General features: G+C 55.8%; 1 protein-coding gene across 1 annotated transcript in view; it reads left to right on the forward strand.

Moving 5' to 3' along the window:
* Positions 1-5067: 5067 nt before the first annotated feature.
* The window catches only part of MYO15B (myosin XVB), a 32215-nt gene continuing 12921 nt past the window's right edge, over positions 5068-24361 (forward strand). The window contains 27 exon segments of the mRNA XM_068530990.1: positions 5068-7106; positions 7490-7553; positions 7786-7895; positions 8065-8143; positions 8442-8564; positions 8828-8931; positions 9077-9140; positions 9305-9418; positions 9540-9701; positions 10433-10546; positions 10660-10718; positions 10794-10926; positions 12035-12130; positions 12382-12513; positions 13267-13392; positions 16266-16343; positions 16533-16648; positions 16737-16782; positions 16922-17046; positions 17473-17590; positions 17828-17985; positions 21089-21182; positions 21849-21905; positions 22221-22278; positions 22490-22620; positions 23886-23981; positions 24085-24320. Coding sequence (XP_068387091.1) covers positions 5068-7106; positions 7490-7553; positions 7786-7895; positions 8065-8143; positions 8442-8564; positions 8828-8931; positions 9077-9140; positions 9305-9418; positions 9540-9701; positions 10433-10546; positions 10660-10718; positions 10794-10926; positions 12035-12130; positions 12382-12513; positions 13267-13392; positions 16266-16343; positions 16533-16648; positions 16737-16782; positions 16922-17046; positions 17473-17590; positions 17828-17985; positions 21089-21182; positions 21849-21905; positions 22221-22278; positions 22490-22620; positions 23886-23981; positions 24085-24320 — 4832 coding nt within the window.

A 24361-nucleotide genomic window follows, 5' to 3' on the forward strand; every position in this document is an offset into this window, starting at 1 on the left:
TAAGCGTGTGCACCACAACTACTGAGCCTGCACTCTAGAGCCCACGAGCCACAACTACTGAGCCCGCATGCCACAACTACTGAAGCCCGCGCGCCTAGAGCCCGTGCTCTGCAACAGGAGAAGCCACCACAACGAGAAGCCCGCGCACCACAACGAAGAGTAGCCCCTGCTTGCCACAAGTAGAGAAAGCCTGAGCGCAGCAATGAAGACCCAACGCAGCCAAAAATAAATAAATTTATAAAAATAAAATAAACTTATAGAAAAAAAAAAAAAGTCAACAACAAGCACACGCACGCACCTGAAAATACCAAGAGGGCTGTTTGAAAATGGATTTACCCCGCACCCATTAAGGACGAGATTTGCCTTAAGTACACTATGCTTTGAAGCGTTAGCTTATGTTGGTGGTTCAAATATTTCAGTTCAGAAGGAAACATTCTCATATTAGGAGTGTGAGACCAACCATTTTTACGGATAGGTGTGCTCTAGAAAGGGGATTAATGGAAGCTGGGCTGGCCCCGAGGGAGAAGTGGGGTGTCCAGGGAGAGGTGATGGGAGTGGTGAAACAGAGGTATTGAGAGGTTGAGTTGACCAGGATGGCGGCCAGATAGACCGGTGAGTGAGTGGGAGGAGTCACTGCCAATTCCAAAGGCCCTGGAGACATACTATAGGCAGCCAGTCTAGAGACTTAGATCTGAGGGCCTTCGGCATCCAGAGGTGGAAGACTTAGTGTTCACCTACATCTGAAAGTCGGGCGGATCCAACCCTCCATCACTGGCTTTGCCTGTGACCGGCTCTGTGACCTTGGATAGATGACCTCACCCCTGCACCTTTGTTTACTTATCTCCAAAATGGGCTGTGATAATAGGGCCGACCTCAGAGGACTGAAAGTATTAAATGAGAATCTGTAACATCCCACAGCATCTAGCTCCCAGTGAACACCCAACCAAAGGAGGTGAAAGTTACTGTGAGGTGGGTGAGGCCAGGAGAGGAGGAAATGGATCAGGAGGGAGAGAGGGAAGGAGTGTGGAGTCAGAAGAGGGCTCGCTCAGACCGGGGGAGGAGTTCACAGTCCTTGTGAGCAAAGCAGATGAAGGAATGAGTGGGAAGGAGGAGGCAAAGGGGAGAACTGGGCTTGGGGTTGGGGCCCCTCTGCCCTGGTATCAGGTTTGTCTACAGGAATTCCCTGGAGGTTGTTGGAAATCACACCGCCAGGAAGTGGGATGGAGGAGGGACCAAGCCTGTCTGGTTCTAAAGCCAATTCCCAACAGAAGTGTCATGGAGCAGAATAGCGGGACCCGGGTTTCCCTGGTGGCACGGTGGTTAAGAATCCTCCTGCCAATGCAGGAGACATGGGTTCAAGCCCTGGTCCAGGAAGATCCCACATGCCGCGGAGCAACTAAGCCCGTGTGCCACAACTACTGAGCCTGAGCTCTAGAGCCCACAAGCCACAACTACTGAGCCCACATGCCACAACTACTGAAGCCTGCATGCCTAGAGCCCGTGCTCCGCACCAAGAGAAGCCACGACAATGAGAAGCCTGCGCACCGCGACGAAGAGTAGTTCCCGCTCGCCACAACTAGAGAAATCCCGCGTGCAGCAACGAAGACCCAACGCAGCCAATAAATAAATAAATAAATTAATTAATTAATTAAAGAAAAAGAATAGCGGGACCCTTGAATTGGGTCCCCAGTTTCTCACTTACTGGCTGTATGTCCTTAAGCCACTTACCCTCTCAGAGCCGTTTCCCCATCTGTGAAATGAGACCATATCCCCTTCCTAGGGTTTTGGGGGGGTTTGAATGAAATGAAGCTTGGGAAGGGAACTAACTGAGACTCAGAGGATCAGAAGTGGCCACGCCCACCGAGCTGAGTGAGATGCGAGCTCTGTCCTGGATCAGCCAGAGGGAGAGGAGGGCAGGGGAGAAGGTAGGAGATTGGAGACAGGTGTGGAGCTCTCCCCTCTGCCCTCAGAGCTCACAGGACACATTGTAATGGGCCAGACAAACGGAAGTTCCGTGTGTAGCTGATGGTAGCTCCTCACACCTGTTCTTTTGCCAGGTCTTGGGAGCCAGACTGCCTGAGTGGGCATCCCACTTCTTTTTTTTTTTTTTTTTAAATAATAATATATTTATTTTTGGCCGCGCTGTGCATCTTGTGGGATCTTAGTTCCCCAACCAGGGATTGAACCCAGGCCCTCAGCAGTGAAAGCACAGAGTCCTAACCACTGGCCTGCCAGGGAATTCCTGGCATCCCAGTTCTGACACTCAGCTGTGTGCCTCAGTCTTATCATCCATAAAATGGGAATCCTTACAGCACCAACCTCTTAGAGTGCTTTCAAGAATTAAGTGAATTCAGGGAATTCCCTGGCGGTCCAGTGGTTAGGACTCCGTGCTTTCACTGCTGAGGGCCTGGGTTCAATCCCTGGTTGGGGAACTAAGATCCCACAGGCCGCAGGGCGTGGCCAAAAAAAAAAAAAAATTAAGTGTAGTCCTTAGAACAGTACCTGGCACATCATCAACATCATTATTATTAGTCCAGGGCAAAACAGTGAGTTCTTTCTCTGTGTTATCTTTTAAATTATAAAACGCATACAGAATAGCACAAGTCATAGGAGTACAACCTGATAAATACCTCCACAAACTAAACAAACAGTATCACCCATGGAGGCTCCCTTGTGACCCTTCTAGTCACTACCAACCTCCCACCCTCCACCCCAGGCACCACTCTATAACTAGCTCAGTTTCCTCTTTTTGTACTTTATGTAAATAGAATCATACAGTGATTCTATAACCCTTTCTGGCTTCTTCACTCACCACTACATTTGTGAAATAACACACGTATGTTGCGGATAGTGCTGTGTAATCATCCACTGTGTGAATACATCACCCCACTTCCTGCTTTCTGCAGGTGAAACAAGCCCTATGAACCTCATTGCCCTTTGCCTTGGTCAGTATTGGTGGTGGGGAAGCACAGCTTACAGACTTTCACATTCAGAGACACCAGTTTTATGAGTTACATGGTAACTGATGTTACCCATGAGCTTGTGTTCCTTTGGGACAGCTGCTTCCTTCACTAGAAGGCTGCTTCCTTGGCAAAGGCCAAGTCACTTTCAACTCCTTGCTCAAACCAGGCCTCTGGGCTGTGAGGGGCCCTCCTGGGTAACGTGAGTGCTTGCAGCAGCTCCACCCAGGTCTGAGGCTGGCTCCAGGAGATATGCAGAGAGGTGGGTATAAGGCAGGTACAAGCCAACTGGAGAGCATACCAAGGAAAGAGCCACAATCTGGAATGTTACCTCCCCCACTCTGATTCTGGGTGGGGCTGCTGGTGAGGAGAGGCCAGAGTGAGTGGTCAGCAGGGGCACAGAGCTCTGCGGGGCAGGTCACAGGCCCTGGCTGGAGATCTCATCTGACTCCATCTTGGGTGCCCCGGAGCCCACCCTGCAGCAGCTGCCTTGCCCCGGGGCCGGCCAAAAGGGCTCAAGAATCCTGCCTGGGTTTAACTACAGTATAACCATCAAGAAACAGATCCACATCGATACAAAGATGGGTAAAGAATGAGAAAAGACAGGTCTCAGGAGAAAAAAAAAAAAAAGGCTGTAAGATGGAGGAAAGCTGCTTATTTTCACAGAGAAATGAACTTAAAAGACATTGAGATTTTGTCATGTTTCAGAGTGGCAAAAATGTTAGGTAACACCATGCCTCAGTGCCATGTTAAAATGGGTGGTCTCCTACCTTGTTTGTGGGAGTGTAAATTGATACAACCTCCATGGAGGAAAATTTGGAGCTCTCCAAATTACAAATACACATACCCTATGGCCCAGAAATTCTACTTCTAGGAATTGATTCTGCTTGGACACAGGTGGTGTCAATGTTGTTTGTAACTGAAGCAAAAGCTGAGATGAAGGCAGCATCCGTTTCAGACATAAAAGTCTGTTAGCCTAAAACAATTTTAAAAAGTCAGTTATATTACCAGGAAAACAGGCTTATTCAAGAGCAGCAAAGAATTACAACACAGGATAGCAACTATGGCCAGCAACACACAACCCTGCTAAAGCAAAGGAGAGGAAACCTTTTTAGCGGAGAAGGGGAAGTTGGGAAAGGCTGTTATAAACAAAAAGACCATTGGAGGAAATTGGGAATTTGAAGTACAGTGGCTTTTCATTGTCTTAGTTTGACAGTTTCTCATTGGCTGAGCTGTTGCCAGGCAAGGGGAAAATCTTTTTTCCTCCAGCTGGCTGTAGTACAAAGTACATTTCTTTCCCTTGGGAGCTGCATTGAGGTGGAGTGGTAAGCATGTAAGCGCTCCCCCTTCTGGCCTCTGGACTCCGTTTTAGTAAGGTTTCCCTTGATTAATTTTCACACTATCAATAAAGAATTGGTTAAACTATGGCACATTCACTTGCTGGATTACTATGCAGTTGTAAAAAGAAAAGAAAAAGAAGATAGTTATGTACTGTTATGAAATCTCCAGGTTAATCTGTTAGATTGGAAAAAGCAGAGTGAAGAGCCATGAGCCAGAAAAGCTTCCACCTGTGCTCAAAGGGAAAAAGAATACTTGCTTTTCTCTGCATGGATAGCTCTTGAAGGCAATACAAGAAATGGGTAACCTGGACTTCCCTGGTGGCACAGTGGTTAAGAATCCGCCTGCCAATGCAGGGGAGGAGGGTGGATTCCCGTAGAGACCCCAGGACAAGGAGGACGGTTCTTCTGGCGCCCCCTCAGCCCCTGCTGAAGAAGCAGTGAGGCGGGAGCAGAGGATGGGCCCCCTCGATTTGGCGTGGCGCCAGGCTGGCCTGGCTAGCAGCAACTTCAGGTGGCACGGTTGCCCTGTCCACGGTCTTTGTCCGCAGTTGCAGCTCCTCTTTCCTGGGCGGCCTCCACTCTATTGTTGGCCGAGGAGGTCAGGACCCGCAGACACCTGCATTATTGATGCTCACGCCTAAGGCGGGAGATGCAGGGGTGGGTAGATTGAGCCTGTAGCCTCAACCTGTGTGATGTGCTGCCGAGGGCACCTGCGGGCAGCCAGCTCCTAGGGAAGAGGAGAGGAGGGAGACGCCGGGAAACAAACCATGGGCAGGAGCAAGGGCAAAACGCCCCAGCGCCCGGAGGGACCCGGGAGGCCGACCTCCGGGGAGCAGGAATCCGGGTCGGCCAGCGCCGACAGCGCGCCCAGCCGGGAGCGCCGACAGGCCCGCGGTAAAGCCCACGGAGCGAGACCACTCTTGGAGCCCTGCACCGCGGGGGGCCAGGAGACCCCCGGTGGCCGCAGGAAGCCGACCGTAGAGGAGAACGGCGACTGCAGACGGCCGGAGGCTGAGGGGAGACGAGGCAGCGCGCGGCGTCCGAGATGCGGGCCTAAGGAAAGCCACAAGCCCGGGGACGGCCGTGGGGGGCGCCTGGAGGAGAAGAGCCTCCTCGGAGGAGGAAGGACACGCGGGCGCGACCGCCGCAGGAGAAGAGGAAAAGGGCGGGGACGCTCGGTTCAGCGGGGCCGCCATGAGACCCGCAGCCTCAATGCGGACACGTCGGATGGAGACGGGGCCAGCTCCTGCCCGGACAGCGAAGCCCGCGAGGCCCTGGAGAGCGGCAGCCAGAGCGGCGGGGCCCCAGAGCGGCGGCCCAACTCGGAGCAAACGGCCATGGGCTCGGGAAGCACCCAAACCGGTCCGGAGTCAGCGCTCGAGGCGCCGAGAGAACGCCCGGGCAGCGACGGCCTGAGCAGCGACGGCAGAGGCGGTGACAAGCCCCCCGCCGGGCCCCGGAGCCCGGAAGGATCGTCGGGGGAGAGGCCCCAGGGAGAGACCGAGGATTCCGAGACTGCCACAGACTTGAGTCTGGAGGGGGCCGGGCCTGGACGGAGCCTACGGGCAGCCCCACGAACGACAAGCGGGTCCACTGAGGCCGAAGAGGCTGACCCGGCCAGTAAAGCCGCGGCCTCCAGTCCCCTCGAGGGCAGCCGCGCGTGCGTTGCCCGGAGCTCGCGGGCTTCTCGAGACCCCAAGCCGGCCCGGGACGCGAGAAACAGTGGGGTGCAGCCCGAGGCTGAGCCGAGGGGCCCCGAGCCCGGAAGAGCCGAGGCCTCGACCGCCCGGGGTCAGCGTACCCAGGTCGGAGAGGGGGTGGGGAAGGTGCAAGAGGAGGAGGGCGTGAGCGAAGCGGGGGCTGGAGGAGAAGGGTCCGGGGAGCCAGCGCCGCTGGTCGCCCTGGTGGCGCTCGGCAGGCTTCGCGCGAGGCCCCCGCCAGGGCCCGCTCCCCAGGCCGCGGGTCCCTGCCCCTCGGGCCTCAAGGACCGGCTCCTGCGGGTGGCACGGGGCCTGGGCCTCCTGCGCTGGCTGCGGCTCCGGCCGCGGGCGGGCGAGGCGCGGGCGGCGGACGAGGGGCGGGGCCGCGGGCCGGGGCTGAGGCGCCGTCTAGTGCTGAGCCTGGCGGGCGTAGCTGGGCTGGGCGGGCGACCGAGGGCTCCCCCTGGTGGCGGCTCGAGTTCCCCGCAGGTTGCGGAAAGGCCAGCCCCCGACGACACTTCTGAGGACGCGGACCCGACTGCAGATCCCAAGTTCGCGGTCATGTTCCCCAGGATCCACAGGGCAGGGAGGACCTCGAGCAGCCAGATCTCAGAGGAAGCGTCCGCGGAAGCCCCCGCTGGGGAGGGGCACTTTTGGTTTTGTGCGGGGGCTTCAGGGGACAGTGAGGGGCGCAGGGCGAGTGGAGAAAGGGTGGCCGGGCGCCGCCACGGCTCTCTCGGCCCGACTCTCGCCGACGAGCCCCCACTCGAGAGCGGCTCCAGCAGCGAAGCGGAGCCGGAGACCTTGGGAGCCGAGGCTCCGGTGCACTGGGCGCAGGGCGAGGACCCCCGCGAGGACCCTGGGTTTGGCACCGAAGCACTGCTGCCCCGGCTCATCTTGGAGACCCGCCTGCGGCGGGAGAGGAGCCCGAGCCCCTGCGGGTTCCTGAGGGATCGATGGGAGCCGGAGGATGAGACAGAGGAGGCGCTGGAGAAGGACCTGGAGCTGAGCCTCGGGCCCGGCCTGGAGGCGCCGCCCTCTCCCGGCGCCGAGGGCAGGAGCCTCGGGGAAGGCCTGGAAGACACCGAGGACCTGGCCCGGCTGCGGTGAGCGGGCGCGGTCCCAAACCTGCCATGCCTGGGTCACACTTGATCGTATCCCATCCTACCCCCGTTCTTTTATGAATTGTATCCTTACATGGGATTTTGCCACACAAGGTCGTCTGGCTGGAAGGGGGCAGGTGAGGGGTGAGAATCAGGTGTTCCTTCCTTCTCTAATTGGCACAAAGCTTCCCTCTGGGTCAGCAGCCTGGTCCTGCTTGTAGCGCCCACGGCGCTGGTAACTTGTTTAGCAGCCAGACCCCTGTATTATGGACCAGCTCGGAGAGGGTGCATGACTTGGTGGAAGTGTCTCTGCAGCCAGTGGCAGCGCTAACCCAGGATCTCCTTCTGCCCCCAACTCCCTGCTTCTCCACCCTGCTTCCCTACAGGCCGGTGTGCGACAGCTCCGTGCTGCTGTGCCTCAAGAAGAGGTTTTACCTGGGCCGAATCTATGTACGGGGGACCCAAGAGGGGATGGTGGGCTGGGATTCCCTTTCCCCAGGGATCAGAGGGCCCTCCGGGCACCCCTGGAGCTTCCCCCTCCATCTTTCTCCTCCCTGGGCTGGGTGCTGAACCCTCTCTGGGGTCCTGCAGAGCGGGGAGGGGCCGGGGGCATCAGAGCTCCACTCTATTTGCATCCCCTGCTCCCTCCATGTTCTGATGAGAGCTTCCACTTTCCTCCCAGACCTTTGGGGGGCCCCTCCTGCTCGCTCTGAACCCCTGCCGGCCCCTGCCTCTCTTCTCACCTGAGGTCCTGGCCAGCTACCGCCCTAGGAAGACCCCTAACACCACCCCGTACGTGAATTTGCCCCACCAGCCCTCTGCTCACCCCCAGGTGGCGAAGCCCCAGCACGTCCCATTGACTGAGGTCCAGGGCATGGCAGGCACGACCTGCCTACGCCCAGGAGGCCCCAGATGCCCATCTCTGGTAACCTTCTCTTCTGCTTCCACCCTCCTCCCCCAGACACGTCTTTGCCATCGTGGCAGCAGCCTATAGCCTGTCTCAGAGCACTGGGCAGGGCACCTGCATCCTCCTGAGGTGAGTGATGGCTGCCCTGCTTGGCTGAACCTTCAGGCCACACTGAAAGCCGGGAGGAGGGGGGATGTGAGGTCTGCATTTGAAACTGCCTGTCTGGTCCACTGCTGGGCAACAGCTTTGGACTTCCTAAGACTGTGCCCCTTGAACGAGGCATCTTGGGGACTTTTTTCTGTTTGGTCTCTATGCCCCAGGTCTATGTTTCTGCATTTCTGGGAGTCTCCTTTAGGGCAGGTATCACTTCCAGGTGGGCATATCCCCACTTTCGGGCTCAGTGGGGTTGTCCTCTGTGCCCCTTCCTGGAGACCCTGGCAGCCTCTCCCTCCTGCAGTGGGCACAGCGGCTCTGGGAAGACAGAAGCTTCCAAAAAGATTGTGCAGTTCCTAAGCAGCCTGGAGCAGGAGCAGACAAGGGGCAGAAGATGTCAGGTGAGGGGCAGCTCGCCATTTCCCAGGGATCCAAGGGAGACCATCCTACTCCTTTGGGCCAGAAGGGTGGTCTTCAGGCCTCTGGCTTCTCCTCCGGGGCAGCCCCAGACATTGCCTACTGCGGGGGCAGGGAGGGCTGGGGTGACTGACCCCCTCCATGGACCAGCAGAGCTCCCAGGTACACAGTGTCCTCGGCTGGGATGCCTGATCAGTGGGCACCACTGCTGCTCCCAGGGATACTTGAATGCCCCTCCCCCATCCAGCTGGACGACGTGCTGCCCATGCTCAGCAGCTTTGGCCACGCCAAGACAGTCCTCAATGCCAATGCCAGCCGCTTTGGCCAGGTCTTAGGCCTCTGCCTGCAGCAGTGAGTGACGGGGGTCCAGGTGGGCAGGGTCACCCATGATCAGTTTCCCTTATTGGGAACCTGAGACTGCTGCCCTTGGGTCCAGCCCACGGTGGGTCCCATTCTGAGTGGGGGGCCCCCCTCACTCAGTGTCCTGTGTCCACAGAGGGGTCATCCTGGGAGCTTCTGTGTCACATTATCTGCTTGAGACCTCGAGAGTGGTGTTTCAGGTACGACCTGGCCCGCTGCCCCCAGAGTGGGAAAGAGGGAGGAGCCACGGTGAGGGGCTGTGGTCCCTCAGCCCCCAAGCCTGCCTTCCCCAGGACTTGTCCCTGCTCCCCTGGGGCACAGGACCAGGCCGTTGCTCCCCCTAAGCCAGTCCTTCTCCCCTGAGGCCCAGGCTGAGCGGAGCTTCCATGTTTTTTATGAGCTGCTGGCCGGGCTGGACCCCATGGAACGGGAGCGGCTCTCCCTACAGGGGCCGGAGACCTACTACTACCTCAACCAGGTGGGGGAAGGCCCCCTCGGTGCTGGACAACGGGACCTGCCCAGGGAAGGGTCTGAGGAGAGGGAAGCTGCGGGTGGCCAGGCCCCGACTCCTCACCCCTCACCCCTGCTGTGCTCTGCAGGGCCGGGCCTGCAGGCTCCAGGGCAAGGAGGATGCCCAGGACTTCACGGTACTGGTGAAGGCCCTGCAGGTGCTGGGCTTGTGCACCGAGGAGTTGACTGCAGTCTGGGCTGTGCTGGCCTCTGTCCTGCAGCTGGGCAACATCTGCTTCTCCTCTTCAGAGGTGAGCTCCCTCTGAGACATTGGATTGGTGGTGGCTTGTTTGCATCATCAGGGCAGAAATAACAATGCCAAACACTTGTGTGTAGGAGACAGTAAAGCCCCGGGCCACCATCAGGGCCTCACCACTGCCCCAGAAAGCAGGTGAACTCCCATTGTACAGATGAGAAAACTGAAACCGGGGTCTTCTGCATCTATACCGATCCTGTCCCCCTAAACTGCCACCCTAAGGAGGATAATTGGCATTAATTGAGCAGCTATTATGTACCTGGCACTGTGTAGATCACTCTACATATATTTTCTTTTCTTTTCTTTTTTTTTTTGGCCACACCGCGCAGCTTGTGGGATCTTAGTTCCCTGACCAGGGATTGAACCTGGGCCCTTGGCAGTGAACGTGCAGAGTCCTAACCGCTGGACCGCCAGGGAATTCCCTACATATATTTTCTAATTCATTGCTCCTGACAACACCATAACATAAAAATTGTTGTTTCGCCTTTAACAATAAGACAGTGGAGACTCGGAGAAGGAAAGAGACTTGTCAGGGCCGCCAGCTAGTGGAGAGGTAAAGTCAGGATTCACACTCAGGCCCTCAGACTCCGGAGCCAGCTCCTACCTGCCCAGATCTACCTTTGGGTAACAGGGCCCCTTGCCAGGCAAAGCAAGGCCCTGCCCCTGCCCCATGGGAAGCAGCCAGTCCACAAGCAGAGCTCTCCCTGCTCCCTCCCGCCTGTCCAGAGGGAGTCCCAGGAGGTGGCTGTCGTGTCCAGCTGGGCTGAGATCCACACGGCAGCCCGGCTGCTGCGGGTGCCGCCCGAGCGCCTGGAGGCGGCTGTCACCAGGAGGGTCACGGTGAGCTCGGGGGTCCTGGGGAGGCGGGGGCCTGACCAGTCCACCCACAGGCTTGGGGAGCACTAGTGTGGACCTTGGGCCTGACGCACCACATGCACATCCTCTGCCCTCAGGAGACACCCTATGGCCACGTCTCGAGATCCATGCCCATGGAAAGTGCCATCAATGCCAGGTGGCCCTGGGGACAGGAGAGAGCTGTGAGCAGGCCTGGCCCCTGCTGCACGAGGCTCACTCACCATGCCCGCAGGGACGCCCTGGCCAAGGCCCTGTACTCGCGGCTCTTCGCCTGGCTTCTGAGGAGAACCAACGTGCGGCTGGCATCCCCCGGGGAGGGAGGCGGCGTGGCCACCGTCACTGTCGTCGACGTCTACGGCTTTGAGGTCACCCCTGGGGGTGGGGCCCAGGACGGGGTGCCCACCTCATCCTGGTTATTTCTGGGGACCCCAGCAGCTTCCCTTTGTGGGGACATTCATGCGCTGCTTGCCTTTCTGACCGTACGATGGTCCACGAGACAGCTGCATGCTCCGTAGGTACAGCCATCTGCCCTATGCAGCCCTGACGTCGGCTCTGGAGAGCTCTGCCTGCTTGGCCTTGCAGAGTCTCACAGGAGCCTTAAGACAATGGAAGACCCTCGGATGGGTCGGCCTCGCCTCCTGTGTACCCAGAGGAGAGGGAAGAGAGGGAATCCCCCCAAAGCACGCTGAGGTTTTCATAAGTTCTTCACCCCTTTGCAGAACATCCTGTTTCCTCAAGGCAGGGAGGAGGGGCGAGAGCAAGAGGCGGTGGCCCCCACCTCAGTCCTTGGATGGGCACTGTCCCCTGTCCCCTGCTCTCTCCTCCTCTCCAGTGTGTCCTTGGTGACCATCCACTCTCTGAGGAGGGGGATGACCGTTGCACCTGTGTGTGTGCGTGTGTGCCTGTATGCACGTGCATGCTCTTGTGTGTATTTTAGAACATGTCAAAACTCTGTGCAAAGCTACATGAAGCGGGGGCTCTGCTGGGCTTACTAGGAAAGTGCTGAGGGGCACAGAGGAAGGAGCCTGTAATTCCAACAGGAGGGATGCTGGAAGGCTTCTTGGAGGCGGGAGCCTGGAGCTCTGCTTACGAGGATGTGGCATTCTGATAGCCAGCGAGTTAGGCTGTGGCAAGAGGTGCCTTCTAGACCACAGGACGGCTGTGATCAGAGGCCCGAAGGCTCACAGTGGTGCTGAGGCAGAGGGCAGGGGTGTGGGTTGTTGGAGGGAGGAAGCATGATTGAGGCTGGGATTGGGCTGAGGCGGCCTGCACGCTGTGCCAGGATCTTTGGACCTGTCCCTGGAGGAGGCAGCATCAGCCCTAGGGCACCACTCCCGCATAGTGCTGGGGAGAATGGGGGCAGCTGTGGGAGGGGGATGAAGGGCACCAGGCCTGTGTGCTAGCCCCCCGACCAGCTGCCCTGTGCCCCCACCTCGTGTGGGTGCCCACCTCACTGCCCACGCGCCCCCCCAGGCACTGCGGGTCAACGGCCTGGAGCAGCTGTGCAACAATCTCGCCAGCGAGCGCCTGCAGCTCTTCTCCAGCCAGATGCTTCTGGCCCAGGAGGAGGTATGGGGAGCTGGGCATGGAGGTGGCAGGGGGACACTCAGCTGTTTCCCAGAACAGAGGCCATCCCTGGTAAAGAGAAGGCACTACACCGAGAGCTCTGCCCCAAAGCCCCCTTGCTATGGACCGTCTCAGTCCTTCTGAGCCTCAGTTTACTCATCTGTAAAGTGGGAGGGCCATCCCTGCTCTGGCTCAGATGAGGTCCCCCCATGAACATGGGTGGTCTCTGTAAACTAAATGCTGGCTTTTCCCAGGAGGAGTGTCGGCGGGAGATGTTGCCCTGGGTGCCCATCCCCCAGCCTCCGCAGGAGTCCTGCCTGGACCTCCTGGTAGACCAGCCCCACAGCCTCCTGAGTATCCTGGATGCCCAGACATGGCTGTCCCAGGTGAGCCCCCAGTGTCGGGGACAAGGAGTGGAGGCCCTGGTGGCCAGGCCAGAGCCAGCAGGAACTCCCAGGGGAGCAATAAAGTGCTGAGGTCCTGGGACCCTGCCCACAGGCCCTCAGCACAGCTTGGGAAGGCAGCGGCCAAACTGGGTTCAAATCCTGTCTCTGGGTGATCCTGAGTGAGATTCCCGACTTCTCCAAGAGTCCTCGCTGCAGAAGGGGGACAATTGTGCCTGAGGGGCAGGGTTGTGGGGGCTGTGCTGGCCCCATAAGGGGCTTGTGAGGGTTTCCCCAAGTATTTGTTGTTATAAGTTCCTTAGCACTTTAATCTCTTACCGGATGGGTTTTTAAAAGTATCTTTGAAAGACTTGTTCAGAAACACATGTAACTGTGAGACCAGACTCCCAGGAGTGATTGCTAAATCTGCCTTAAAGTTCCCCCAGCCCCATTTCTTTTAAATGATTTCATCAAGGATCCTCTAAGCCGCCAAATCTTATTGACTGAGGTATACAAGGCTACTGTGTTTTTTTCTCAAATGCGAACCAGTTGTTCAAGATAGTCCCTGGGACAGAAGCTGTGCCCTTTATAAGGACCCAGATATGGAGTGACTCTTCCTGAAAAAGAAGTTTGGGGGCCAAAACCAAAGCTCACCTTCTGTTCAGTGCCTGTGGTTTTGGGGGGCAGGGGAGAGAAGCACAGTCCCAGCAGGGGAATGGCACCTGCAAAGGCCTGAGAAGCTCTTCCTCTTATCAGGCCACGGACCACACCTTCCTGCAGAAGTGCCACTACCACCACGGCGACCACCCGCGCTACACCAAGCCCCAGCTACCCCTTCCCATCTTCACCGTGCGGCATTACGCTGGGACCGTCACCTACCAGGTATCAGGGTGAATCTGTGAGGGCAATGTGACCCTGGGGAGTCACCTGACGGGTGAGAGGGGTAGGTGTGGGGAGGCCCCTTCCAAGGCTTGGCCATCTGTCCCCACCTGGGCCCTTGGCCTCACCTAGTGCATGACTTACTGAGTTCTGGGTGGGCATTATGGGGTGGGGAGGGTCAAGGCCTTGGGACCCTCCAGACCAAGAGGGGCAGAGTGTATGCATGGGACCTGGCTCTGATAACCTCAGGCAGTCTACTTCTCCTTCTGAGCCTCCATTTCCTCATCTGTAAAATGGGAATGGGAGTCCATCCTATAGCATTGTCCTGAGGATTAATGCAATTACATGGAAATGGCGGGGCAGGTGCCTGGCAGATACTAGGTGCTCACTGAAGGGATTCTCCTCTCCCCTTTATGAGTTTCATGACTACTGCACACCTACCCAGGAGGAGAGCTGCTGAGGGGAGGGGGCCTGGTTTAAAGGCTAGGACCAGGTGACTGGTTTGAGGTGGGGCAAGTCAGGTAAGGCTTCCTGGAGGAGGTGACATGCTCTGGTTATAGAAGAAAACAAACAAACTACACAGGAGTTATCCACACGTGAAACACAAGGAGTATATGTCAATTATACCTCAAAAACAAAAAATCACATCTAAAAGAAAAAAGGAAGAAACAGAAGGAGATTGACTAAAGAAAACTATAAAATTGTATTGAAGGTCACAAAACAAGACTTAAAAATGGAGGGGAAAGCCACATTCCTATTGGAGAGCCCTATATTGTTCACTCTTTCCCAGTTAATCTAGAAAAGTCATATAATTCCAGACAATACTCCAATGGGGCCTTTATGAGAGAAGGAGAGGTGAATTTTAACAAAATTATTCTGAAGTATTATATGGAAAATAAATGCATGAGAATAGCTAATAAGATATAAAAAGCAAATGATTATGGAGGAATTTGCTCTATCAGATATTAAAACATATTTTAAAGCTCTAGTAATTAAAAGAGTATGATATTGATGAGGAGCAGACCCATCAATGGGACAGAATTGAAAACCCAATAAACAGACCCAAAAGTGTAACAAAGAACTGGGTATGTGACAAAGGCGGCCTTTAAAAAAATGTGGTAAAATATACACAACATAAAATTTCCCATTCTAACCATTTTTAAGTGTACATTTCAGTGTCTTTAAGTACATTCACAATGTTGTGTAACCATCACTGCTATCCATTTCCAGTACTTTTTCATTATCCCAAACAGAAACAACTTACCCATTAAACACTAAGCTCCAATTCCCCCTTCCTCAGACTCTGGTAATATCTAATCTACTTTCTGTATCTATAAATTTGCCTATTCTTATGTAAGTGGAATCATAACACACACACACACACACACACACAATCCTTATGTGTCTGACATTGCATTAAGCATAATGCTTCCAAGGTTCATCCATGTTGTAGCATGTGTCAGAATTTCCTTCCTTTTTATGGCTGAATAATACTCCGTTGTATGTTTAGACCACATTTTGTTTATCCATTCATCTGCTGATGGACATGAATTGTTTCCACCTTTTTGGCTATTGTGAATAATGCTGCTGTGAACATGGGTGTACAAGTAACTGTTTGAGTCACTGCTTTCAATTCTTTTGGGTATCTACCTAGGCGTAGGTTTGCTTGGTCATATGATAATTCTATGTTTACCTTTTTGAGGAGCCACCAAACTATTCTTCAGTGATTGTACCATATTATAGTCCCACCAGCAGTGTATGGGGGGTTCCAGTTTTTCTACATCCTTGCAAATACTTGCTATTTTCCGTTTTTTTAAATTATAGTCATCCTAGTGGGTGTGAAGTGGTATCTCGTGGTTTTGATTTGCATTTCTCTAATGACTAACGATGTCAAGCATCTTTTCACGTGCTTCCTGGCCATTTGTGTATCTTCTTTGGAGAAATATCTATTCAAGTCCTTTGCCCATTTTTGAATTGAGTTGGTTTTGGGTTTATTTATTTATTTATTTATTTTTGGCCGCCTTGGGTCTTCGTTGCCACGCGCAGGCTTTCTCTAGTTGCAGCGAGCAGGGGCTACTCTTCGTTGCGCATCCTTCTCATTGCGGTGGCTTCTCTTGTTGTGGAGCATGGGCTCTACGCGCGTGGGCTTCAGTAGTTGCGGCACGCGGGCTCAGTAGTTGTGGCTCGCAGGCTCTAGAGCGCAGGCTCAGCAGTTGTGGCGCACGGGCTTAGTTGCTTGGCGGCATGTGGGATCTTCCCGGACCAGGGCTCAAACCCGTGTCCCCTGCATTGGCAGGCGGATCCTTAACCACTGTGCCACCAGGGAAGTCCTGAATTGAGTTGTTTTATTTTTTTGTTGTTGTTAAGTTGTAGGAGTTCTTTACATAATCTGGATATTAAACCCGTATCTGATATGTGATATTTTCTCCTATTTTGTGGGCTGTCTTTTCACCCTCTTAATACTGTATTTTGATACACAAAAGTTTTTTGTTTTAATGAAATCCAGTTTATCTATTTTTCCTTTGTTGCCTGTGCTTTTAGTGTCATATTCAGGAAATCATTGCCAAGTCCAATGTCATGAAGCTTTCTCCCTTTGTTTTCTTCTAAGAGTTTTATAGTTTCAGGTCTTACATCTGGGTCTTTGATCCATTCATTTTGAGTTAATTTTGGTACGTGGTGTGAGATGAGTCCAACTTCAAAGGGGGCCTTTGTAAAACTTTTTTTTTATTGAAGTATAGTTGATTTACAGTGTTGTGTCAAAGGTGGCCTTATAACTCAGAGGCGAGAGGCTGGATTATTTTGCAAAGGGACTGGCTTCCACACCCAGCCTTCTCTCCTTGACTTCGCCTCCCCCACGCTCACATTATCTCTTGCAGGTTCACAAGTTTTTAAACAGAAACCAGGATCATCTTGACCCTGCTGTGGTGGAAATGCTTGCCCAGAGCCAGCTCCAGGTGCCCCTGCCGGCCCCCCTGTCCCCCCATTCTGCCCTCCCCACCCGGACAGCCTTGCCCAAGGAGCTGGCCTTCAAGCCCCTGGCACCTTGAACCTTTGGCCGGCCCACCCTGGCTCCCTGGGGGTCGGGGTGAGGGGCAGGCTGGACAGGCCCAGGTGAGCTGGCTTGGCCCCCTCTCACCCCACAGCTGGTGGGTAGCCTGTTCCAGGAAGCAGAGCCCGAGTCTGGGGAAGGACCAGGCAAACCCACGCTGGCCTCTCGCTTCCAGCATTCCCTGGGGGACCTCCTAGCCCGGCTGGGCAGGTGAGAATAGGGCCCCCCACACTCAACCCCAGGGAGTTTGAATGCAGGGGCCAGTCTGGGCTCAAGTGACCCCCCTTCCACCCACCAGGAGCCATGTCTATTTCATCCAGTGCCTCAACCCCAACCCGGGAAAGGTGAGCTCTCCCCGCACCTGGCACCAGAGCCCTCCCACCCCTGCCCTGCCCCCCTCAGCCCTCCTCGGCCCTGCCCCACCTTCCCCACAGCTCTGAGCCCCTCAACTCAGCTCTCCTTGGCTCTGCCCCGTGGCCACAGCTTCCGGGCCTCTTTGATGTGGGTCACGTGGCAGAGCAACTGCGCCAGGCGGGCATCCTGGAGGCCGTGTGTACCCGCAGCACCAACTTCCCCGTTCGCGTGCCCTTCCAGGCCTTCCTGGCCAGGTAGGGGCCCAGGATGCGGGCAGCCCGGGGCGCAGGCACCTCAGGGCCAGGGCTCACTAGGAAGGCCCCCTGGAGTGGTTGGCGGACCTGGGGCTTTTTCGGGAGCGGGGAATGGACACACTTTCCCAGGGACCCTGGGCCTGACGTCCAACCCTCCCTCCTTCCATTCTCTCTGTCTCTCCTTCTCTCCCTCCATCTGCGTCTCCTTTCACTGTTGGTCACCCGCACACCTCTCCACGCCTCTGTGCATTCACCCGCCCCTCCTCCTCTCAGCAAAACTCTCCTGGGTGCCTGGCACATAGTAGGTGCTTTCCAAATCATTGTTGAATGACTTATAGACCGAATAGACCCCGAGGGGTTCAAATGAGTGTGGAGGGAGGTCCCCGCTGTGCTTGTTCCGACCTCGGTTCTCCGTCCTTGGGGCAGGTTCCGGGCCCTGGGGACAGAGGGGCAGGAAGAGCTCTCTGGCCGGGAAAGATGTGGCGCCATCCTGAACCAGGTGTTCGGGGCTGAGTCGCCCCTCTGTCACCTGGGAGCCACCCAGGTGGGTGGTGTGTATGAGCAGGGAAGCAGGTATGGCTGGAAAGTGGGAGGAGCATTCTGGGACCAACTCATGATTTGGTGGTCCTTCTGGGTGGTGGGGAGATGGAGTGGGCCGGGTGTCCCGGGCACCCCAGTAGAATCAATTGTCTGGCAGAAGGGAGGAGGCTGAGGCCTCGGGAGAAGGGCAGGGTGGTCCCCAGCCACCTGGCCTGCCCCCAGCCCAAACCTCTGCCCCCAGGTGCTACTGCGGGAGCTGGGCTGGCAGCAGCTGGAGCGGCACCGGGCCCAGCAGCGCGCCCAGGCCCTGCTCACCCGGCACCGAGGCCTCTGCACCAGCCTCTCCCGTCAACGCCTTCGCCCCCTACCACAGATTCGCGTGCGTGGGCTCCAGGCCAGGTGTGCAGAGTGGGGCGAGACTGTAGGCCTCCTCATGGTGGCGGGGCAGGGTCGGGGAGGCGTAGGGCCTCAAGGCTAGTCTGCCTACTTCCCATCAGCACTGGACTCTCCTTGCTGACATCCCCACCATGCCGTCTCTGCTTGAATACCCCCAGCCACGAGAAGCTCATTATCTGCTAGGCCACTCAAACCTGCGGTCTTGACTCCTTGACTGTTCTTTTTTCTAGTCTATTCTCCACTCTGCAGCAAGAATACTCTTTTAAAAGCGTGAATCAGGTTGTGTGAGGCCCTGCCTACCTCTCCAGCCTCGATGTAGGCCGGACTTTTACACTCCAGGCTCTTTGGGCTTCGTGGTCCTACGGTGCTCCCCTCGCCCTTCTCACCTCCTTAGCTCCAGCCCCACTCACCCTTCACTGCCCGTCTTCACTCATCCATCCAACAGCTGTTGGTTGACCATCTTCTCCATCTACCCTGGGCCAGTTGCTGGCAACACAGGGAGGAAGGTGCCAGCATCTTCACACAGGCACAGAGATGGTGCCTTCCAGGCTGGCTGGGGAGTCAGATGCAGACAGTAAACCAGCTGCCAGTCGCCCCAAAGGGGATTGTTTAAGGACTGAGAACAAAATGAAGGCAGTGCCGTGGACACCAGGGAAGCCTCGGAGAAGGGGGCATCTGTCACCACTATGTGTTTCCAAAACGTGTTCATCACCAGCAGGAACTCTATACCCGTTCAGCAATGACGCCTCAATCTCCCTCCCCTCCAGCCCCTGGTAACCTCCAGTATACTTGCCGTTTCTGTGAATTTGCCTATTCTAGATATGCCGTCTAAGTTGACTCATACAAATTCCTTTTACATCTGGCTTACTGCACTAAGCATAATGTTTTCAGGGTTCGTCCCTGTCGTAACATGTGTCAGAACTTCATGTCTTTTTTATGGCTGAAAATTGTTCCATTGTGTGGATGGACCGCATTTTGTTTATCCACTTATATCTGTCAGTGGGCATGTGGGTTGTTTCTACCTTTTGGCTTATTGTGAATAAGGCTGCTATGAACACAAGGGTACAAGTAACTGTTCAAGTTTCTGCTTTTGGTTCTTTTGGGTCTTTACCTGGGAGTGGAAATCCTGAGTTATATGGTAATTCTGTCTTTACCTTTTTGAGGAATTGCCAAACTGTTTTCCACAGTGGCTGCACCATTTTATATTCCTACCAGCAATGTGTGAAGGTTCCAATTTCTCTGCATCCTTGCCAATACTTGTTATTTTCTGCTTTTTAAATTATAGCCATCCTAGTGGGTGTGAGGTGGTATTTCATTGTGGTGTTTTTGTTTTTTTTTTTAAACAACAGCTCCTGTTTATTTTTTTATTTTTATTTATTTATTTTATTTATGGCTGTGCTGGGTCTTCATTTCTGTGCGAGGGCTTTCTCCAGTTGCGGCAAGCGGGGGCCACTCTTCATCGCAGTGCGCGGGCCTCTCACTATCGCAGCCTCTCTTGCTGCGGAGCACAGGCTCCAGACGCACAGGCTCAGCAATTGTGGCTCACGGGCCCAGTCACTCCGCGGCATGTGGGATCCTCCCAGACCAGGGCTCGAACCCGTGTCCCCTGCATTGGCAGGCGGACTCTCAACCACTGCACCACCAGGGAAGCCCTCATTGTGGTTTTGATTTGCATTTCTTTAATGACTAATGATGTTGAGCATCTTTTCATGTACTTCTTGGCCATTTGCGTATCTCTTTGGAGAAATGTCTATTCAAGTCCTCTGCCTGCTTTTTTTTTTTTTTCTTTTGTAATTTATTTATTTTTGGCTGTGTCGAGTCTTCGTTGCTGCACGCGGGCTTTCTCTAGTTGCAGTGAATGGGGGGCTGCTCTTTGTTGCGGTGCGTGGGCTTCTCTTTTGGCGGAGCACAGGCTCTAGGCGCACGGGCTTCAATAGTTGTGGCACACGGGCTCAGTAGTTGTGGCTTGCGGTCTCAGTAGTTGTGGCTTGTGGGCTCTAGAGCACAGGCTCAGTAGGTGTGGCGCACAGGCTTAGTTGCTCCACAGCATGTGGGATCTTCCCGGACCAGGGCTCAAACCCTTGTCCCCTGCGTTGGCAGGCGGATTCTTAACCACTGTGCCACCAGGGAAGTCTGCCTCTGCCTGCTTTTTAATTGGGTTTTTTTTTTCTCATCGAGTTGTAGGAGTTCTTTATATATTCTGGATATTAAACCCTTATCAAATATGTGATTTTCAAGTAGTCTCCCATTACGTGGGTTGTCTTCATTCCCTTTTTTAAATTAAAAAAATTTTTTAATTTTTTACTTATTTGATTTATTATTCATTTTTGGCTGCATTGGGTCTTCGTTGCTGCACATGGGCTTTCTCTAGTTGCGGCGAGCGGAGGCTACTCTTTGTTGTGGTGTGTGGGCTTCTCACTGCGGTGGCTTGTTGTGTTGTGGAGCATGGGCTCTAGGTATGCAGGCTTCAGTGGTTGTGGCACATGGGCTCAGTAGTTGTGGCTCGCGGGCTCTAGAGCGTAGGCTCAGTAATTGTGGTGCGTGGGCTTAGTTGCTCCGCGGCATGTGGGATCTTCCCGGACCAGGGCTTGAACCCGTGTCCCTTGCATTGGCAGGCGGATTCTTAACCACTGCACCACCAGAGAAGCCCTAGTTCTCACTTTAGAGATGATGAAAATAAAACACAGAGAGGTAAAGTAGGGAATTCCCTGGCGGTCCAGTGGTTAGGACTCAGCGCTTTCACTGCCAGGGCCGGGTTTGATCCCTGGTCGGGGAACTCAGATTCCACATGCCATGCGGCATGGCCAAAAACAAAAGCAAAAAAAACCCAGAGAGGTAAAGTAACTTATCCAGGACCGCAGTGACTAAACAGTAGGGGAACGAGCCCGGGTGGTCGGCTCCAGGGTCCCAGATCTTAATCCCTTGGGCACAACAGCATCTCAGTTTACCTGCTGGTCTTTCAAAGTGTCGTGTCCTTTCCCTGTTGCTTCCCTTAGGCAGCTGGGGGCTTCCCTGGGGTCCGATTTTACATTCATGTCTTGGCTTGGAGGATTCAGGTATCGGGTGTGAGTTTGGACTCCTCACCGACCCCCTTCCCGGCCTCCAGGAAGTGGTACCTCCGGCGGCGGGCAGCTCTGGGGCAGCTGAACACCATCCTGCTGGCGGGCCGGCACCTGCTCTGGAGACAGCGGAGAGGGCAGGTGAAGCACATGGATGGGTCCTGCCCCGGGCAGCTCAGGGGAGAAGCCAGGCAGCCCTGCCGGCCACGTTGGCCAAATCCCGACGGTGTCCACCCTTCAAGCCCAGCCGCACAAGCACCGAGGTCTCGGAGACCATTGCTGGTGGAGCTCCTTCCGTTCCCCTCTGCCTGGCCAGGGTAGCCTGGGGCCTCCAGGAGGTTGTCGCCTTCCTTCATGCCTGCCCACTGCCAGGGCCTGACTCTCCCCTGCTGGCTGGGGGTGCCTCCCATCCCCTCCAGGCCTCCCTTGGACTGTTCCCCTCTTGCCCAGTGACTCCAATCTGAGGGTCATAAAGCAGCTCAAAGGTCAATGCCCACATACTGCCCCCCTCTCTGGTCCCTCCCTGGCTGGACTTTGTCCCCTGGGACCATTCCTTCCCTTCTTCCCTCCTCTTCCTGGTGCCCTGGTAGACGGGCAGAGACAGCCACGGCGCTAAGGCTAGTGAGGGCTCCGGAGGGCTGGGGGCAGACAGCTGGCCCCCTGGGTCCGCACCTCTTCCTCCACTGGTGTGGGGTCCTCCTGGGAGGAGGAGAGGGCAGCTGAACTGCTGAGTGGGGGAGGGGCCTCTAGGGAGCTCCTGGTGACACCTCACGGGGGCGTCATCTCCTCCTGCCTCTCCCCCAACAGCTTGGGCATCGGCGGAGCTGGCACAGAGTCGGGACCTCCAAGAAGGGGCCAAGCATGGTAGGTGGCCTGGAAGCTGAAGGGTGTCTGCTGGGTCGTGAGCCTGCTGAACCTGGCCTGGCTTGAGGGGGAGCGTGGGGTCCCAGGGGTGCCGAGGTGGGTCCTGTCCCTCAGGCCCATCCATTGTGCCCCCAAGAAGAGGCCTGGGGTGCCCTTGGTTTCCCTCTGAGGGCTCTGGGGGCTTTATTTGTTTGAGTGTCCAAGACTAGAATCCTTGGTCTTTGGAGGGGAAGCTTACAGCCCTGGGGGTGAGGAGGGCCCCTGGGTACCTATGCCCCTTCCCTTAGTTCCTGGTCAATTGCTCCTCCCTGCTAGGAGCTGGGGTGCTTGGAGATCCCGGCTGAGCTGGCTGTCATGCTGAAGACAGCGGAAGGTGAGTCCTGATGGGCGTCGCTCTTGCCATGACCCCCTCCTGGGCGGAGGCTCTGTCCCTGTGGTCCCTCCCTTTGATGCTCTGGGTCCCCCCAGCTCACTGCCCGGCTCCCTCTGCACTGGAGCTGGGGGCTGAGGCTGAGAGGTGGAGGCGGCGCCAGAGCCAGGCACCTTACCTGGGCGTTTCTGGGCTGCCGCCTACGTCATCCCAGGCCGTCAGCACACCCTGGCCGAGAGCATCACCGAGGTCATGCCCCCGGAAGTTCCCGCACGGCCCAGCCTGACCCTCCCACCCGACATCGACCAATTCCCCTTCTCCAGCTTCATCTCCGTCGGCTTTCAGGTGGGCCCCCAGGCCTTAGCTGTACACGGCTGATGCCCACATCTCCCCAGACGTTAGCCCCCGTCAGGCAGAAGCTGTGTCTGTCCTTCTGTCTCCAGTCCCCTCCTCCCTCTCCTGTTGCGGGGCTGTGGATCCAACTGCGTTGCTCCGAAAATCCGTTGAACCTAAACGTGCTGGTTACTTATCTGCAGTGCCACACCTTGGTTACACCTGTGGCACTGCCCTGCCATTGAAGTTAAAGCATGTTGAATGACAAGGCAAAGTGTCCAGGCTACACTGTTGGCAACAAAAGCAGGATTCAAAACTGCACGTAGAGTATGATCCCAATTTTGTTAATTTTGAGGGTGGGGAGATGATGTGTGTACCTACACGTAGAAAGTAAGACTAGAAAGAAAGAGGCGAAAATGTTAACTGTGGTTATATCTGGCAGTGGAATGTTAATGGTGGTTTTTATTCTTCATCCTTTTAAGTGTTTTCTGAGTTTTCTGCATGCGTGAGCTTTAGTTTTCTAATCAGAAGGAGTGATTGAGAGGTTTTTTTTTTAAAATATTTATTTATTTATTTGGCTGCGCCGGGTCTTAGCTGCGGCACACGGGATCTTCGTTGCCTGTGCAGGATCTTTTGTGGCATGCGGGACCTTTTTTAGTTGTGGCATGCGGGATCTAGTTCCCTGACCAGGGATCAAACCCGGGCCCCCTGCATTGGGAGCGTGGACTCTTAACTGCTGGACCACCAGGGAAGTCCCGAGATGTATTTTTCTTTTTTTTTTTTTAATAAATTTATTTATTTTTGGCTGTGTTGGGTCTTCGTTGCGGCACGCGGGCTTTCTCTAGTTGCGGCGAGCGGGGGCTACTCTTCGTTGCGGTGCGCGGGCTTCTCATTGCGGTGGCTTCTCTTGTTGCGGAGCACGGGCTCCAGGTGCGCAGGCTTCAGTAGTTGTGGCACGCGGGCTTCAGTAGTTGCGGCTCGCGGGCTCTAGAGAGCACAGGCTCAGCAGTTGTGGTGCATGGGCCCAGCTGCTCTGCGGCATGTGGGATCTTCCCGGACCAGGGCTCGAACCCGTGTCTCCTACACTGGCAGGCGGATTCTTAACCGCTGCGCCACCAGCGAAGCCCCCCGAGATGTATTTTTAAGATGGTTTTCCTCACTGGCCCCTCTTCCTCTCGCAGGGCGCGTGCTCCCTTGGGGCTCCCCCGGGGCTGTGTCTGGCAGGTCAGCACACACCAGCCCCTGCTCAGGCGCCGTGTCGCCCTCCTTCCTTGCAGGAGCCATCCCTGCCCAGACCTGGGCAGCTGCTGACCAAACCCCTGACCCGACTGGACGGTGAGAACCCTCAGCATGCCCTGGATATCAACAAGGTGGTGAGTGACACACTGGGGAGGGGCAGGGTGGGCCCGTGCAAGGGGTGCTGGCCGGGCACCGGGAGCCCCGCACGTCATGCCTCCCATCTCTCTGTGTCTGCAGATGCTGCGGTTCCTGGGGGACGGGTCCCTGGAGCCCTGGCAGGAGCAGACCATGGGCCAGTACCTGGTGCGGCAGGGGCAGTGCCGGCCGGGGCTGCGCAACGAGCTCTTCAGCCAGCTCGCGGCCCAGCTCTGGCGCAACCCGGACGAGCAGCAGAGCCAGCGCGGCTGGGCCCTCCTGGCCGTCCTGCTCAGCACCTTCCCCCCAGTGTCCACCCTGCAGAAGCCGCTGCTCAAGTAAGGGGCCTGGCAGGTGGGGGCCCCATGGGTGTGGCCAG

The sequence above is a fragment of the Eschrichtius robustus genome, chromosome 20 (assembly GCF_028021215.1).
Source record: "Eschrichtius robustus isolate mEscRob2 chromosome 20, mEscRob2.pri, whole genome shotgun sequence".
NCBI classification, from domain to species: Eukaryota; Metazoa; Chordata; class Mammalia; order Artiodactyla; family Eschrichtiidae; genus Eschrichtius; species Eschrichtius robustus.